The sequence below is a fragment of the Drosophila kikkawai genome, chromosome 3R (assembly GCF_030179895.1).
Source record: "Drosophila kikkawai strain 14028-0561.14 chromosome 3R, DkikHiC1v2, whole genome shotgun sequence".
In the NCBI taxonomy this organism is placed as follows: domain Eukaryota; kingdom Metazoa; phylum Arthropoda; class Insecta; order Diptera; family Drosophilidae; genus Drosophila; species Drosophila kikkawai.
Genome location: NC_091731.1, coordinates 8,247,966 through 8,264,696, shown reverse-complemented (window position 1 = coordinate 8,264,696; position 16,731 = coordinate 8,247,966). Strand labels below are relative to the sequence as shown.

At 43.7% G+C, this 16,731-nt stretch overlaps 3 protein-coding genes across 5 annotated transcripts; 1 reads left to right on the top strand and 2 right to left on the bottom strand.

Annotated features, from left to right (window-relative positions):
• Positions 1–13: 13 nt before the first annotated feature.
• l(3)05822 (lethal (3) 05822) lies at positions 14–10,082 on the bottom strand. Of its 2 annotated transcripts, none has more exons than XM_017180522.3 (4): positions 9,400–10,082; positions 1,026–2,461; positions 716–958; positions 14–650 (listed from the first exon to the last, which is right to left on the bottom strand). In XM_017180522.3, exons 2-4 carry the CDS (start codon positions 2,454–2,456, stop codon positions 522–524), a joined length of 1,803 nt encoding a protein of 600 aa, XP_017036011.1. In that variant the 5' UTR covers positions 2,457–2,461; positions 9,400–10,082; the 3' UTR covers positions 14–521. The 2 variants fall into 2 exon arrangements, with proteins under 2 accessions (XP_017036011.1, XP_017036012.1); XM_017180523.3 differs by lacking the exon at positions 9,400–10,082 and adding an exon at positions 2,628–2,731.
• Positions 7,943–13,098, top strand: LOC108084379 (uncharacterized). Of its 2 annotated transcripts, XM_070287058.1 has the most exons (4): positions 7,943–8,008; positions 8,678–8,854; positions 12,207–12,481; positions 12,540–13,098. In XM_070287058.1, exons 2-4 carry the CDS (start codon positions 8,763–8,765, stop codon positions 13,076–13,078), a joined length of 906 nt encoding a protein of 301 aa, XP_070143159.1. In that variant the 5' UTR covers positions 7,943–8,008; positions 8,678–8,762; the 3' UTR covers positions 13,079–13,098. The 2 variants fall into 2 exon arrangements, with proteins under 2 accessions (XP_070143159.1, XP_017036057.1); XM_017180568.3 differs by lacking the exons at positions 7,943–8,008; positions 8,678–8,854 and adding an exon at positions 12,022–12,043.
• On the bottom strand, positions 13,092–15,991 carry Nup93-2 (Nucleoporin 93kD-2). The gene is made up of 4 exons (XM_017180565.3): positions 15,750–15,991; positions 15,507–15,690; positions 14,069–15,447; positions 13,092–13,789 (listed from the first exon to the last, which is right to left on the bottom strand). Exons 1-4 carry the CDS (start codon positions 15,908–15,910, stop codon positions 13,120–13,122), a joined length of 2,394 nt encoding a protein of 797 aa, XP_017036054.1. The 5' UTR covers positions 15,911–15,991; the 3' UTR covers positions 13,092–13,119.
• Between the last annotated feature and the right edge of the window lie 740 nt (positions 15,992–16,731).

The following is a 16,731-nucleotide window of genomic DNA, read 5'->3' as shown; positions in this document are numbered from 1 at the left end:
AATACACTGAATATTCATCAAACGGGTTTGCATAATTAATTGGAATCTGGTAAATGTGCCTAACTAGCGCGTCTAACTAACTCGATTTTAATAATTAAACATTTATAGAAATCACGTAAAATATAACTTATTTACAATGGTTTTGCCTGCTGCTCGCCTATACATATATGTATATTGGGGGCTTAGGCGAATACTTAAGGGATCAGCAAACAATATCGAATAAATACAAACAGTTCCTTTTGCGGCTTCAACATAAAATCATCCAATTGAATCCCGTGTATAAGCGGGGTGGGTATAGGAAGGGGGAAGGACATCTATCAATTGGCTTACAAATTATTTTGGTATAGGGCGAGTCTTAGACTACATATTCTCGTGATATTTCGTCGCACAGGATATAGCAAAAATACAATATTATGTGTGGTGTATATAAGTTTCAGTTCGCTTGACATCTCTTCTCGCTTTTCGACACTAACTATCGCTAATCGCTAATGATCGCAGACTGCGCTCGCGGTTGTGGGTGGCTACAACGTGGGCAGAGTGCTAGGCACCTGGTCGATGAAATTGGCCGGAAACTGGCCCTGACGACCCGCCACCTCGCCATACAGCCAGTCCTCGTTTATTCTATAAAGCACGGTAACCCTTTCATTTTCCTGCAGGCAGACAAATGTTTCGTTAAGTTTTCAGAAAAGAACTGGGCTCAGAAGAAATGTATTACCTGCAGGGCTAGATCTCCTTCGACACCGCCGGGAAAGTGGTACAAACAAATGGCTGTGGATGAAGACGAGGTTGCAGCAGGAGCAGGAGCAGCAGCTCCACCACCACCAACGTTACCAGTGGCTCCCAATGGCACTTTTATGTCCACATAGTTGATCGGAAAGATACCCACGCAACCGGAACGCGTGCGTCCCCGCATCCACTCCGCCGTTGGCTGGTCCAGCAAATAGATCTTTTCGCTTTCCTGCAAGCAGACAACAGAGTTAGGAGACACTTATTTGGAAACTCCCTTCGTATGCGTTACGACTTACCCTGAAGCTGAGGTCCCCCTCCTCAACGCCATCGAAATCGTACAGAGCGATGGCGTAGGGAATGACCTCCTCCTCGATGTAGCCCTGGCATCCGTTGCTTAGCGCAATGGCATCTACTTTGCCTGCGATCACGTCCAGCATCGATATGCCACCGGTGGCCGACGACGTTGGCGGCGGCGGTGGTGGTCCCTTGGGCATGGGTGGCGATGGTGGGGTCTCCGAGCCACCGTAGCCTGACGGCAACACATAGCCTGGTGGAATGCCTCCAACGAACGGTGGTGGCTTTGGTGCCTTTGGTTTCTGAGATATTTTCGGCTTGATGATGGTGGGCATGGTCAGAGACTGTGTCGGCGGCAACAGGCTCTTGCCATTGCACAGCGGGTTGTCCGAGCTGCGGCTCTGCAGCTGGTACGTCTGGCGCACTGGGGCAGAGCCGAAACTGTCCACTGCGCCGTGCCCAGCACTGTCTACCGCCTCCCAAGGATCCAACGGGCTCTGTGTGGATGGCCGCGAGCGGTGGTAGTCGTCCTCGAACCCGCTCTCTGGCTGCGAAACGCTTCCGTTGTTGGGAGAACTGAAGTTGCTGTCGGAGCTGAAGCTATCCACGCTCACGCAGTCGCTGTTGGACTTCTGGGTGAAGGTCGGCGACGAGGGAGGCGAGTCGAAGCTGATAAGTTGCCCCTCACTCACGCTCGCACCGATGGTCTGCTGGGAGGAGTAATGAGCGCTGCTACTGTGGCTGCTCGCGGTGGTGGTGGTAGTGTTCCAGGCGTCATTCCAATCTACATTGCTAAACGCCGCGCTGGCTGCCGCTGAGGAGGCACTGGTGGTGGTGTTACTGCTGGATGTCCGGGCATGACCGCTGCTCAGGCCGTAGACGCGACTCTGCGCTGCGGCCTTAGAAGCAGCGGTGGGTGCCGTGGACATGGACTTCTTCCGATGAAAGATGTTCGAGATTAGACTGCTCCCGCCGGCGGCCGCCGCTGGCTGCGAGGAGGTGGATGTTTTCTGTCCGTTAACAAGTACCCTCGGCGGCGGCGGTCGCGGCGGGGGCATCTTCTTGAATCGATCATTCCCGTTGGTCCCGAATGGATCGTCATCCCAGTTGGTGGCCGGCGTGTAGCGCGCCTGCGGAAACTTTCTTGTGATGCTCGATCCTCCCGTTCCAGTCTGCTCATCGAACAGGCTGCTATTGTTGTTGTTGTGGGTGGGGCGCTTGTGGAGGGAGTTCTGCGTCTGCAGTGGCCCCTTTGGTGGCGGCGGCAGCTTGATGGTCAACTTCTGGAGTCCACCGCCACCCGCCTGCTGTTGCTGCAAGTGCTGCTGCTGGAGCTGGAGGCGCAGCTGCTCCAAGCCGGCGTTAGCTCCAGCCGCGGCCGTCTGGCCACGAGAACCGGGCGGAGCTGGCGCTGGTCTCGATGGAATGGTCATGCTGCCTGCGAGTAAGAAATAGCAAAAACGAGTTAATTAGCTGCAGAGCATGGCAGACTGATAAGTAGCGTCTCTAATTAAACATGCAAAAATGGTTTTCTTATCGCGGACATTCGGGTTTGATAAGGCCGCTGTCGTGCAGGGCCCAGAGAAGAACTGCTGATGACTCACATTTGTGTCAATAATATTTTTGTAAGACTTTTCTACTCGAAATTTCAAAGACCCATGAATTTTTGAAACTTCAAAGAGTTTACTGAGCTTCTGTGCCCCAACAATCACATTTACCTGGAAAGCAGAAACTTGCTATCTTATCGCAAGTCGTGTGGCAAACCAAAAACAGAGATTGGGGGACAATAAGTTAACTGTCGATGGGAAATTCTATACAACAAAATAACGTTACCAATGTCCAAAAAATAGATTAGAAGCTCTTTTTTAGTCACAGTAAAATTTTCAATATCAACCTACACATTTTTTATCTGTTATAAGTTTATCTTTTAAGTAGTAAAAGGTTTAAGATACTTTAACCGAATCAAGGGAACAACAAGAAAATATATTTAAAATTCCGATTAGATTTTGGCAAAAGACACTAGAATTTTATTAAAGTAAAAAATAAAATAATTGTGAAAGGCCTCAGGACTCTTGCCTACTAATTTTATTGATAACTAAAGTGGCTTTTCCGACAGGGAATACAATCGGGGACTCATGTAAGGCAACTACTTAGAAGACCTTACTTAGATAACACGAACGAAGAGATTTTCAACTCCCAACACCTTCTCATTATGTCCATAATCACATAATAAAAAGCCTGCAAAGCAAAATAATCAATCGACAGATCAGAAAAATACTCTTTTATTGTTTTGTGTTTACGATGCAATTGGCAAATACAAAAACTAAATAAAAGACTTGTTGTTTTTCTTGGGGTTTTTTGAACCATTTACGTCACCTTCCCATGGGCGCTGGTCCCGCCCACAAAAGGCTCTTCTGCTAATTACGGAGGTCGTTCTATTTCTGTTTTACTCATTTTTTACACAGCACACACCCTGCGAATAGTGAAAGCATGATTATGATGATATCAGCAAAAGCGGCGTAGTTTCCAAATTAATGCCGAACCACAAAACAAGTAGGTGGAATCTGGAGTGTGCACCAGTTACGACGACTGGGTTGCAGCTGCCCCAGTTGCCGGACAGTCGGTGCCCGGCACATGGCGGAACCAATCCCAGCCGATCAACAGATGAACAGAACTGCAAGTGGCACAAGCGGGAGATTCCCGACACCGAAACAGACGTAGTTTTGCAATGGGCAATGATAAGAGAGCTAAGCCAATGTCGTATGCTCGCGAGAACAACAAAATGGTTTGCGTATCAAGTAAACAAAACAAAAAAAGAATTTTAAGTCGCAAAAAAATTATTGGGAAGCGGCAGCGGGGACATAGGGATTTAGGGGGATCCGTTGAAGCAGGGGCTATTCATTAGAATTGTGTTTTAATTAACGACATCATAATTCAGCGAACTGCTATGATGAAGGGGGAGTACTTTACGTTTTAGTATATAAATATTATCAGCTGCCGTCTGGTCTGGTCTTGGATATTAAAGTGCGTCACAGCGTAAATTCCCCAAAGGTCATTTTGCGGGAAAATAATATTGACTCTATAGAAAGGTGGGTGGAGGAGATGGCGTAGCCAACAGCTCTACGCCTCTTTTAGTGGTCAAAACAAGATAGCATATGGCAGGCAGAACGCAATGTTTGCTTACATAAACCACTAACAAATACTTGAACCTACTTCCGTTTATCTGGATTCAATTAATAAGGGAATTCCAAGCATTAATACTTAATTAAGCTTCAAAGGAGCCTATTTAAATATACTTAAATATACTTTTATTTTATAGAAAAAATATTCCATGTGAAGAATATCTTTTTCCTTTCTTAAAAGGCTTAATACAATAGGAAAGCTTCAAAGATACTTTCTAAAATATTGATATTCATTGGCAGTTTTGAATGGAAACTTCCCGCACAATCTTCTTTAAACAGATTCGCTTCCAATTTAAATTTAAATTAAACATAATTCCATTCAAAGAAACTCAATGGTCAATCTATGATTGATCAAATGAGCACAACAATCGTATATTTAGCGGATCGTTTGCACAATTGTGAATCAGCTAGGTTAATCATAGAACAAAGATGGGTATTGAATGCCAACTTTCAAAGGTTTCAGCTGGATCCACAAATAAATAATGTATGCATGCGAATTTCATGTAAATATCCCATTCCTTTTATAAGAGACCTCCTCTGCAAACGATAAATAAACAACAAAGGCACGAGAACGAATATCAAGCTAAATTTGTAAATTTGTTTGACTGTTTATTTTGCCCCTTATTGGGTAACTGGCTGACTGAATGACTGGCGGTGACGCTAATCGCGGACACGTTTTCCCTGGTTAAAGCCACAACAGACTAGAGCGCACATTGCAGTTTCAATCTAATTAAAATCACCTTCAGAAGGTGATGATGGGAGCAAGAGAAAGGGAGGACCACCCACCACAGCAATGGACATTGGAATCGTCGGGCTTCTGAATGCCAATTTAATCATTTTCAGCCTCTGCCGGCTCGCTTTTACTATTCGCTTGGTGTGGGGGTCTGTGTGCAGATATTCAAGAGCAAGAGCAGTATCTAGATAAGCATTCAGATAGATGGGTATATAACACAATTACCCACATGCTTTCCTTTTTCCACATTCCCCCTTTTTGCGTCCAAAGAGCTGATAATATAATCACTCTAATCGGCGTGTGTAGCAAAATCAGAATAATGAGAGGAAATTAGATTGAACAAGTAACATATTCACATACTGGCGTCATTATTAGACTATTAAAATAAATCTAACCTAAATTAACAGATGATGTGGATCTCGATTATTGAGTGCCAACTAAATCGGGCTAAAAGCGGGCACCATTTGTGGACTTAATATAAATATTACGAGGCAAACGCTAAATGAATTTGACGTTGGCTTCCCATACCGATTTTTATAAAAATACTTTTAGCTTTTTTGCTGCTATTAGATGTATGAAGGAGAGGTAGGAAAGCCTCAAATATATATATAGTATTTATTTATTAAATTACATATTTGACACAAACATACTATTTATTAAAGGTATAAATGAATAATCGATGTTATTTGAAGGTTTTCAAGTGTCTGCTCATTCTTAAAACGTGTTTCCCTCTGACAATTCTTAGTTTGTAGCCAAAACTCTTCTTTACAACTCACAACGAATACACTCAAACATATCTTGAAATCTGTTGTTAAGGCCTTGCTAGGGCTACCTGTATTTTCAATGGTTTAAGCTTAAGTGATAACGTTTGACTCAATGCTAACTAACCGGTTTTCACATGAGGCTCCCTTGAGTTGAACACAACGGAGAGAATTAGGGCTGTGAAAATATCAGCTAATTGTTTGTTATTTACAAATGTTTACGTGTAACTGTCTGATTTCTGTTAGAAAGGTCTTAAAACCTCGCGAGATGGAACACCGGTGACTCACAACGTTGACAGAGTATTGTGTGGGCCCAGCCAAACTGCTCGTGAGGCGGGGCACTTGGGTTTGGGACAACTTTTACTTTGGACCAACCATCGTGGTATGGCCCATGCTCAAGCTTGACCGCACGTTCCGAGTAAGCTCTCACGAACAATGGAAGCCGGAGGAAAGCAGAACAAAAGAAAGTGACAAACAACACAGATCGATCTCGTCTGTTTGTTCGAGGAGGAGCCAAAGCAAGAGCCGCAGCTTAAAAGCAAAGTGAGAGCGAACGATATTACTAATCGAATGGACTCGCTGTTAGCTAGGATTGCATTTAAAAGAGCAATTTCCATGCTCCGTATTTAATAGATTGTGCCCGCCAAACGTGCGATCTTTCTCTTTCCCCGGTCTCATTTGCTTTGGCACGGCAAGCAGCCGCCGCCGCTACCGTCGCTGATACTTCAACATTTTCATACAAAACAGCCACAAAGCGGGCCTGATGACCTTGAAGGCTTCTATATTTTTTCCATATTCACTGGCAAAATAAAAAACTAGACCACAATTATATTACAAAGGTCTATGAGTGTCCATCAGTCTTTAACTTTAACGATTCTTCAGCAGAGCATTGACTTGCGCATGAAACTACACCGGAAACAAACTAACAAACATAAATAAATACTTTTATGTTCAATAGATAGATGTTGACTTTGTAATTATAAGACTGAAAAAAAACATTTGATTTCCTTTAAATTTCAGAAAGGTTGAAGTATCTTTTAAATCCAATCTACTAAGAATCCCCTATTTGTTTATTGTCTGTTATGGTTTATTTACTTTCAGTATATCACTTTTGACAAATAATTTAAATAAAAAGATAGATAACTTCTAAATTTGCGTAACCTTAACTAACTTAACTCTACTTTACAAGTTGTTGAATGACTAAAAAGTAACATTACCAACGAAAAATTTAAAAACAAATTTGGACTCAAATCAACAAGAATGTATTATGAAATACCATTTTTGTTTTGTGTGTAGCGTAAAAATAGCAAACGGGAGCAGCAGCAACAAAAGCGTCCATATCACATCAATACGAAACGAAGGCGACGCACTGCGTAGCGCCGAAGTCAATTGAATTTAATGCCAGGCATGAAAAGTTAAATGAACCTAAATAAAAACACGCCTCAATTTTTCGTTTTTGTATTGTTTTTCCTTATAAAAAAAAACTTTTCTTTTTTAACCTGCCCAATACAACGTAACGTAATGTGGACAAGAATCGTGGAAAACGTGCCCGCAATGCGTTCATGCAATTAAAGCAAATTACAAAGAGAACAAAGCCCAAAAGTCATTCATTTTACATCAAGACAGTGGACTGAAGCGAGATAAAGAGTGATGGAGATGAGAACGGAACAGAGCCACGCTTTGTGCGAGTCTTTGAGGTTAAGGTTTAATCGAAATGGAAGAGCTTCGGCTTCGGCAAATAAGAGCTCTTTATCATCAGAGGGTTAAAGATTAATGTGATTCTCCGGCGGTTAATGAGCGTTTATGGACACAGCTTGAATGTGGTGCGACAACAATCTAGATTCTAGTCAAATAAACATACGTACATACATGAGCAGACCCACACATGTGGAGGAGAATGAGCAAAAAACAGCTTCCCAACGATTAAACAGCCGAAACTCTACCAAATCAACGCACAGGGGAGACGGGACAAAGACAGAGATAAGAATATAATTAAATTGGAAACGTTCAAAACTGGTTTTTGGTTTTTTTTCTTTGATTTTAAGTAGTTTTATCCAGCTTTTGAATTGTCTGACTACAGGGTTTTCTTTCCGTTTTCTGTAAAACGAAAAACAAGAAGTGTACTGGGGATAGGTGAAATAAAAATTGGCAAAATCAACCGTATATTCCACGATGTCAGCACGTTTTCCTGTTTTGTTTTTCCACACACCCAACACATCTCTATATTGTATTCCAGAGCGCGTGCAGCTCATTTTAAAAGCGTATTTGCACACACTCAGCGATTCATAGAGACGGGACTTCGCATATATGTAAGTACATACATACTTATGTACATATATACATTAAAAATGTACATGCAATGTACTTTTGTTGCGCCGACATATTCTAGCCAAACAATGCTGGCTAAAAATTGCACGTTCGAACATAAAATAACATAAACACATACATAGATATGCAGCGCGGCCTGCACTGTTGACAGCCATCACGGGGATGCCTCCCCCTCCTCCTCCATCCTATCCAATCCACTCAAGCGTTCCATTGCGAGACGACACTTGCCAAATGTGGGTCAAAGTTGAATACAATCTGAGCTGGAATGGTACACACCCACACGTTTAAGTGCACTCAGATGTGTGTATCGAGTGCGTGCGGCACTTCGAAATTCTCGCAGTGCATAACCATGTTCTTTTTGAATGTGTTCATTTATATGCCTCAAAAAAGCACCTTTTGTTCCTGCAGAAAGTGGCACAGAACGTACCACTTTGCGCTAGGATAGATTTGCTATTTTTGTAGGTCCTAAAAATGGTTCTGATAACAGATTCACCAAAATAAGTACTGATGAGGTTTATACATTTTTCATTTAGTTGATTTTAATTGAAATTAATTTACTTTTATGGGAGAACTGATCTATATTTTATGCAAATTAATGTATGAGTTAAATTTTTATTACGGCTTAGTTCATTCTTCTCCTTGTGTTTCAGCGATAAATACTTCCTGTTTTCCAAGCCCTGATGATTATTCTGAGAAGTCTTATCAAATGTGAGCGAGGGATGATGAGAGGAGCGAATGGAAAATGGATGCTTGCTGCCGCTCTGCCAAATGGCGCCAGGAGAGAGCCATGTGAGGATCGGCTGGAAGTCAGTCAGCTGGAAAGTGAGGTAAGCGCAAATGCAACTGCCACTGCAACTGCTACACCTGCTGCACCCGAAAGTGACAAAACGAAAACGAAATGCCCCGAGTTTGAATTATATTTTGCGGGAAAAGAAGCTTAAGTAATGCATTTTCGGGGTATGTTATTGGACATGTAACCCAATTTCTACGCTGTGGAAAAGGGTGCAAATTAAATACTGTGGGTTCTGCCTTCTCATCCATAAATGTCACAGAGCTCCCCTTATCGCTATAAGCTGCATAACATAAGTAAACCGTCGGAACTAACGTAGCATGTCGCGTTTATGCAATATTTTCGTGTTGTACAATAACTTCAATGTTTTTTCTCTGGCAATACTAACAAACCGCACAGACAAACAGTTAATTAATTAACAAATACGACCTTGAGGCGAATTTCAATCGAGTAAATATGTATGAGCTTGTGCAAACTTCAATGAAAACGAAAAATAATAATAATGCAAAAAGTCGGCACGGGCGAACTGATGGGTGTAGCAAACGGGCAAATACAAATAAATGTCAATTGCGGGTAACTAACCTTTTCGATCCGATCCGATCTCCGTCTCTCTTGTTACTTTTTAAGACCCTCTTTGGCGATGCGCTCCAAAAGCGGACAAAAAGTTAAAAGCCAAGACCAAAAGTGACTAATGCCGCCACACACACAAGCACACTCGCAGTTAATTCGTATTTGTTGTTGTCGACACTATCGAACGCTTAGTTGAACGGCATCAACTTTGCACTCTTTGCCTTGCTCTCGCCTCCCTCTTTCTCTCCTCTTTCAAGGTAGTAGTTAACGAGCGGTGAAACAACAACACGAAACACACACACACAGGCACTGAACGGCAGGCAGCTGCTGCGAATATATGAAATCCGTGTCCGAAACAAAAACAAGAGGAAGTGCCTGCAACGCAGCAGCTGCGACACTTATCACACTCTTTTTACTTTCGCAGCGAGCGTATTTCAAAATATACGACTTTGCTAATACTTTTGTTTAATTATACGCACGCACACTCACACAGTGCCAGTCAAGGCACTTTTCCGTAACGAAGGCAACAAATTAATTTTTCCTTCAACGACGTTCTGCCAGAGGCACCACCTTGCCTTTTACATACGTTGCACGTTGCTTTCTGGGCTTAGATTATTTTTTGTTAGACGGAAACGTACGGAATTTAATTTTATTATAATTATTGCGCCGCAAACGCGTCGTTACGAGTGTTGCCAATTCAGCTACTTTCCCACTATATCTGGCGTGTTTCAAAACCTAAATATAACGATATTTTTTGCCCAAATATCGCCATATTTTTGTTTGATATTTTTCGGTATTTTCCCCTTGGTCACTCTTGATTACAGAATTTGGCTCGTTAACAGACTTTGCTTATAGACTTCCCAAATTGAGCGGGCGTTTAACAGAATTTGCTTATGGAATTCCCAAATTGAGAGCGGCTCTCTGGCTAGCGACAGCGTTGCCAATTTAGCTATTTCCCATTATATCTGTTTTAAAACCTAAATGCGGGATATTTTGTGAACTAGCGGCTAGCGGGAATTATAGCTATTTTCCAAGCAACATTGGCGTAATTTTAGCTTTTTCTATTATTATCTTTCAAGTATTATTATGTTTTATGATGCCTCCATTCAGCTGCAGAAAAGGTGATGATAGAGGAACTTGACCATTTTTCAAAAATTCTTCAACAATAATACAAAAAAAAATAATGTTTTCTTACCCCTAGCGTTATTTTTTAGCTATCATCAAAATTTGCTGGCTATTTCTAGCTTTTTTCGAAGTTGGGTTTAGCTTTTTCAAGCCCTGAAGAGTTGCCAACACTGGTCGTTACTTTGACAGTTTAGGACCAGTGATGTCACTCCCGCTTTTTTCCCATCAAATTCAGCTTTTTGAAAGTGTGATGGCGTGAAAAATTTCAAGACAGCGGGCAGCGGGAATTCCAGCTGTTTTTAAAAAATTAAAGCCGACTTCTTTTAATTTTAAGTTTACTACATTTTAAGTGCTATTTTAATTGTGTTTCACGGGTAAAATGTTAAACGTGTATTTAGATCAGAACAGTATAGATTTTTACGTATAGCGAATAACTCCCTTACATAGTCCACACCTAAATGTGTGGCATCTTCCGTCGCTTATATTAGTTTGTTTGTCAAGTTCGGTTGTGAATTCGATTAGAATAAATGGTAATAAATGGTAATGGTAATATCTTAATCATTTTTAGCAAATATGCAAATTCAAAGAAGCTATGTACATTTAACGACAGGTATTGAAAAATAGATTTATTATATATGCCAATCTTTAAAATAAGCCGCTCAATTTATAAGTTATTTGTCTATTTTTATTTTACTCATAACTCTTTATTTGTGATTCCTGCCCAGTCATTGCAAATGCAGCATAACTGCTTAGATTTAATATTTCATATTTAAAATTTAAAAATAAACAAACCACAAATTTATTTCTAAAAATCAGCTTTATTTTTTGCTTTTTTCCATTTTGGCTAAAACAAAATGGCATCACTGACGTTATGTTGTACTTTGACAGTTTTCGATACTATCGAAACCTTATTATTATATCGAGATTGGTTCAAAATAATAACATCGAAGCAAAAAAATCATCGACGATACATAGATTTTTTACTTTAAAACATCGATGTTTCTCAATCTCTACAAAATTCAATGAAAATCAAATTTCCAATAAACGGATAATTTATATTTTTTGGATTTTGTGAATAATAATATTATTTAAATGTGATTCCCGAGAAACAGACGATCTTAACATTTTAATTATTTTCTAATCAATAATATTATTTGATTGTATTTTCCGAGAAACTGAATGTCTCACAAAAATTACTGTTTTATTTTGACTCCTAAAGTTAATAAACGTTTATGAGAGCTTTCAGAGCTTCTATAAGTATCTATTCCTACCGAATAAAAAATATTTAAACATAGAAAGACCATTTATTATTTTTGGAATTGTGAATAATGTGCCTGAACTTATTTTCGGGGCCTACAGGGTTAACTGTTATAAAATACCATAAAAAGGTGGGAAACATTGGAAGGTGGTGGACTCTGCTAGTTTAAGCCAAGATTCAAATAAATTTCTGTTAATAATACAAAAAGCAATTTAAAAATTGAACATTTCCATTCTTCTAAATACAACACATTTCCGGAAGAGAGTTCAGCAGGTACTGACGCTACTTCCTAAGTACGAAGAATTGATATAAAGGCCACCGTTCGGGCCGTTGCAGACGATCATGGCCCTGATCTTGACCCAAATTTATTTTTTTAAACGCCTACCAACACTTGTGGCTTTCACCTTTCTCTCCCCCAATCATAATTTCTCCGTAGCCAAATAGTCAATTCGGCCATTAAGATGAAAAATAAGACAAAGAATGGAAACCTTCGCTGCATTGTTCCGAATTGTGCCGAAAGTGGCCACCAGGACAAGCGCTCCATGTACAAGTTTCCGGTTAATCCGGTTATCCGAACCAAGTGGACGGAGAACATTGGCCTCGCGAAGCATCAGAACCTCTACAATCAGCGGGTGTGCCGTCGTCACTTCGAGACGCAGTGCTTCGGCAAGGCCAAGGTGTTCTCCTGGGCAGTTCCCACACTGTTTTTGGGTGAGCCACCAACCGAAGGATCCTCTTGAACTTTTGTCTCACCTTCCCCGCCTTCCAGGTAAAAACGAGGTGCGGCATCACAGCGTTCCCACGACAAGGAAGTCCTTTGTGCGCAAGTGCAGCGTCAAGAACTGTCCGTCTCGCTCCCCGCCAGACAGGTTGCACTTCTTTCCCTCGGATCCGCGGCTCAGGCAGGAGTGGCTCGACACATGTCGTCTCACGGGCGACAACAAGTGGCTGTTTATTTGCGGCCGGCACTTCCGCCGGAGCTTGCTGCCCAACAGAAATAGCAACCTGCCTAAGGACTGCAAGCCCGAGTTCTTTTTGGGCCTGGAAGAAGAAGATCCTCTGGAAGAGCACGTCAAAAGTGAGTTTGAACCCTTAAAGAAGCTGAACTTTAAGAGCGAGGACGAGGGCATCGACGAGGAATACTCCAAGGAGAGTAACCCACCCAAATCTTGTGGAAACTGCAGTGATCTGGAACAGCAGCTGGCAGCTGCCCTCCTTCGTATCAAGGAGCTGGAGAAACAGCAAAAGGATCTCCCTCACAGTGAGGAGGAAGAGGAAGACGAGTACATCATAGTGCTAATGAAATGAGCGGCCACCGGGGTTCTTTTCAGAGCTTAAGAGACCTTTATTCAGTACATTACTAGTTCCAGCTGCATCAGCCGCCGATTAATGTCGTAGGGCAGGCGATACGGCATGGTTGCAGCCATGTTGGACAGCGCCTTTGCCCGCTCCCTCAGTGAGTGCATCTGGCTCTGGTCCAGCGCGCCGGCGTTACCGTCTGCTTTCAGTTTCTTGTACTGGTTGTGGGTAATCTCCATAGCTGCCACAATTACGTCGGGCACCACCTTGATCACCTCCCCGCTGAGCCTCTTCACATTGGCCAGACAGAACTCCACATCGTCGGTTGTACTAGGCATCAGTCGCGTGTGCTGCAGCTGCTCCAGGGCAGCACTGAGTTTACCATCGTGAAAATAGTTAAAGAACAAGAGCAGGTCGTGCAGCAGCACGAAGCTGCACCTCATCTTGGGCTCCACTTCGATGCTATCGCTGGCCAGAAGCCGGCTAAAGCGCTGCGCCTCCGGTCCCAGGCGGGCCCGTAACGAGCCCTCAAGCGTGGGCAACTGCACCACTTGGGCCAGCAAAATGGACAAGTGCTTCAGGGCAAGATTGTACCTGCCAGCCATTTCGTAGAGACGCACCGCCATCTCAAAGTTTCCGCGCGAAGCCAGCTCATCGGCAACCAGGCCGGCCATGGTTCGGGTGTCGAACTCCGGACAATTGAACTGATGGAAGAGGCCACTGAAAACAAATTACAGATGATTAGAATAAATATATACAAATCAGTCGTTGTTTCTAACAACAAGAAAGGAAGCTAGCTTCGGCACGCCGAAGTTTGTTTACCCTTGCATCTGAAATTATAATACCCTGCAATGGTAAAATCTTCTACAATCAACATCATGACTCTCTATAAGCGACAAGAACTAGAAAAAAAAACAAAGCGCTTTGTTCATATACGTTTTTTTAGCCCTAATAAACCAAGAGTCTAAACTATGCTTTATATAAGTCTACTGAACTTACCCTGTAACCTCATCCTGGTCACCCCCAACCTGGCGCGAGCCGAATATCAAGTCGAATCTGGAGGTGTCCAGGACACCACTGTCCACCACCAGATCGCAAACGCAAGAGAGGAACATGTTGCGGCCTTTGGGATCTCTCAGGCAACGCAGCGTGTAGTAATAGTGCAGGGCCTCCGTGGTATCCGTGCGCTCGAATCGCTGCACATAATGCCGGATGAGACGGGCCAGGTTCAGGCGTCGCAGTGGCTGGGGATCGACGATGTCGATGGAGAGCAGTGGCTGCGAAACGCTGCGAGCTCCGCCCAGCAGGCCCAACTCGTGCAAGGCAATGGCCATGTGTACAGCATGGACACGAGTGGAGTCCCGCCGAGCCATGAACTCGATGGAGGCCTCGAACTGCCCCGTGAGGGCCAAGGTTTGGAAGTAGAGGTATGGCTGCTGGCTGGCATTAAAGTACTTCTCGCCATATTTCTCCAGAATCAGCGCCTGCAGATGGCCGTAGCCGACGGCGTCACCCGGACGGAGCATTGACAGTCGGATCCACAGGAAGTCGTCAATAGTCTTGGCCACCTCGCCGTGCACCTCGTTGACGTCGCAGCCCAAGAGAATGCAGTAAACGGCCTTCTTGTAGGCGTCCGTGGAGTTGCGAATCTTGTTGGCGTATTGCAGCCTCAGCTGGCTCTCGATTCGGGAATTACTCTCACCCGCATTCCTGTCCTCAATCAGCTGCGCAAAGTCGTCGTGACTGGCTCCCGCCTCCCGCAGGAACTTAACCGCCGTCTCGGTGGATCCGCATCGCAGGCCGTAGTAGACTAGCGGCCACAGGGGCTTGCCGCCTACCGTATCCACGAGGCCAATGGTTTGCTGTGTACTGAAGCGGTGGCTTACGTAGGCAAGCGCCAGTTGGGAGCTGGAGGAGCAGCCACCCGCCTGCGACGACATGTATAGCTTGTAGCGGCGCTCCAAGTAGGATTTGGCATAGGCCACGAACTCCGGTCGTTGTTGACGGCTCTTGACGGGATCGGAATTCAGCGGCTCACCCACTTGCGTCACGCAGGCCAGAAGAGTCCACATGTCTGTGAGCTGCGGATCCCGGAAACTGCTGGCCAACTGGGCGAACTTTTGCACGAGATTTGGACGGTTGCTGCCCTTCAGCAACAACTCGTTGTACTGCCGAATCTCCTGGGCGTACAGTAGTTCCATGCTGTCGAGGCAGGATCGTGGCTGGCAGTACTGATTCAAGATGGTGGGCTCGGGCAGGCGCTGGAGGTCGATAAAGTTCTGGGAGGGGGCCACCAAGGCGTCCAGCAGCCGGGTTTTCTCCTCATTCCACACACTGTTCATCGTGGCCCACTTCTGCTTGCTCACAGAGTCGCTGATCTGCGAAAGCGGCGGAAAAGTGTGTCAGCGAAGAAAAACCACCGCGAAACCTTACCCACATTCTTGTTGGTATCCTCGATCACCGAAAGAATGGCATTCTCGCGCTCGCTCTTCAGGAAGGTGCACACATCCGTGTCGGCCTTAACAACGTCCAGTGGCTCAAAGGTTTTGCGTGCACTCAGGGCCTCCAACTTCTGGTTCAACTTGGGCAGGTCCACGCCCTTGGAGCCCAGCAAGATGTGCCTGTTCCAGAGACATCGCGGTATTAGCCGATATTGGCAGACATTGGTTTGTTTACTCACGCCTGGATCTCTTTCCCGCCGGTCTGTGTGACGCGCGCGTGCAGCTCATTGGTGGCCTGGAGGACCTGTTGGAGCGTCCTCTCCACCGGCGGCAGTTCGCAATCTGCCCTCGCCTCATTGGTAAGGTTCTGGGCACGTTGCAGGAGCGTGTGTAGGTCCATTTAAGCAAATAAATAAATTAATCCGGGCCAAAATGCAATATTACAAAAAATCAATGTGACCGGTTTCAGTTTATTTTTTAAACACAAACCACTAGAGTGGTTTGGTTTAATAATCGATTCTGTAGTAGATTAATCGAATTTTTTAATTATGCGATACATCGATATGCATTTTCAGAATCGACTTTATACTGTCACATCTGTGAGGAACGGTTGGGATTTTTCGCAGATGCGAGACTCGTGTTCCCACAGAGCTGCGTCAAAGTGCATCTGCATCCGAACAGCTGATCGATCAGCTGTGGCTCATGAAAACGTAAACAAAGGCTGTCGAATCGGCTTTTGCCGATGGAGCATTTACCAACTATTTTGGCTGTTGTACAACAGCAAAAGCACAGATTGCGTAAGATTTTATCCGCACTAACTTCAAATGAATTAGATGACGAGGAATTTGAGTTTCTCTAATGATTTTTCTCTAACAAAGAGAAAAATCCCCGAAGAGTGTGTGTAGGTAGTATAGGCTTCCCAAATCTATAAAATAAGTAGAGGTAGGCGTTTTATATTGAATAATAGCAATTGGGAACACTTTGGGGCAAGAATATACAAAAACAACGCGAACAACTATTTTGGGCATGCTTGTAGCTGTAACATTTTAAATTCCATATTTCATTTGTTCCTCGCCAACTTTGATTACATTTTCGTAGTGTTGGTCAAATTTGCGTTGCACCGAAAAACTATCGCCTAACTATCGCCAAACAAACGGTCGTTAGATTTAGATGCGCTTTGATGCCGGTCCATTTGAGAAAATTCGGAACGGCAAAACCTTT

Coding starts and splice junctions, on each gene's coding strand:
- LOC108084379 (XM_070287058.1), top strand. CDS start 8,763: ATGGAAAATGGATGCTTGCTGCCGCTCTGCCAAATGGCGCCAGGAGAG. Junction 8,855..12,206: donor TCAGTCAGCTGGAAAGTGAG/GTAAGCGCAAAT, acceptor ATTTCTCCGTAG/CCAAATAGTCAATTCGGCCA. Junction 12,482..12,539: donor AGTTCCCACACTGTTTTTGG/GTGAGCCACCAA, acceptor CCCGCCTTCCAG/GTAAAAACGAGGTGCGGCAT.
- Nup93-2 (XM_017180565.3), bottom strand. CDS start 15,910: ATGGACCTACACACGCTCCTGCAACGTGCCCAGAACCTTACCAATGAG. Junction 15,691..15,749: donor GGCGGGAAAGAGATCCAGGC/GTGAGTAAACAA, acceptor TCTCTGGAACAG/GCACATCTTGCTGGGCTCCA. Junction 15,448..15,506: donor TCGAGGATACCAACAAGAAT/GTGGGTAAGGTT, acceptor CCGCTTTCGCAG/ATCAGCGACTCTGTGAGCAA.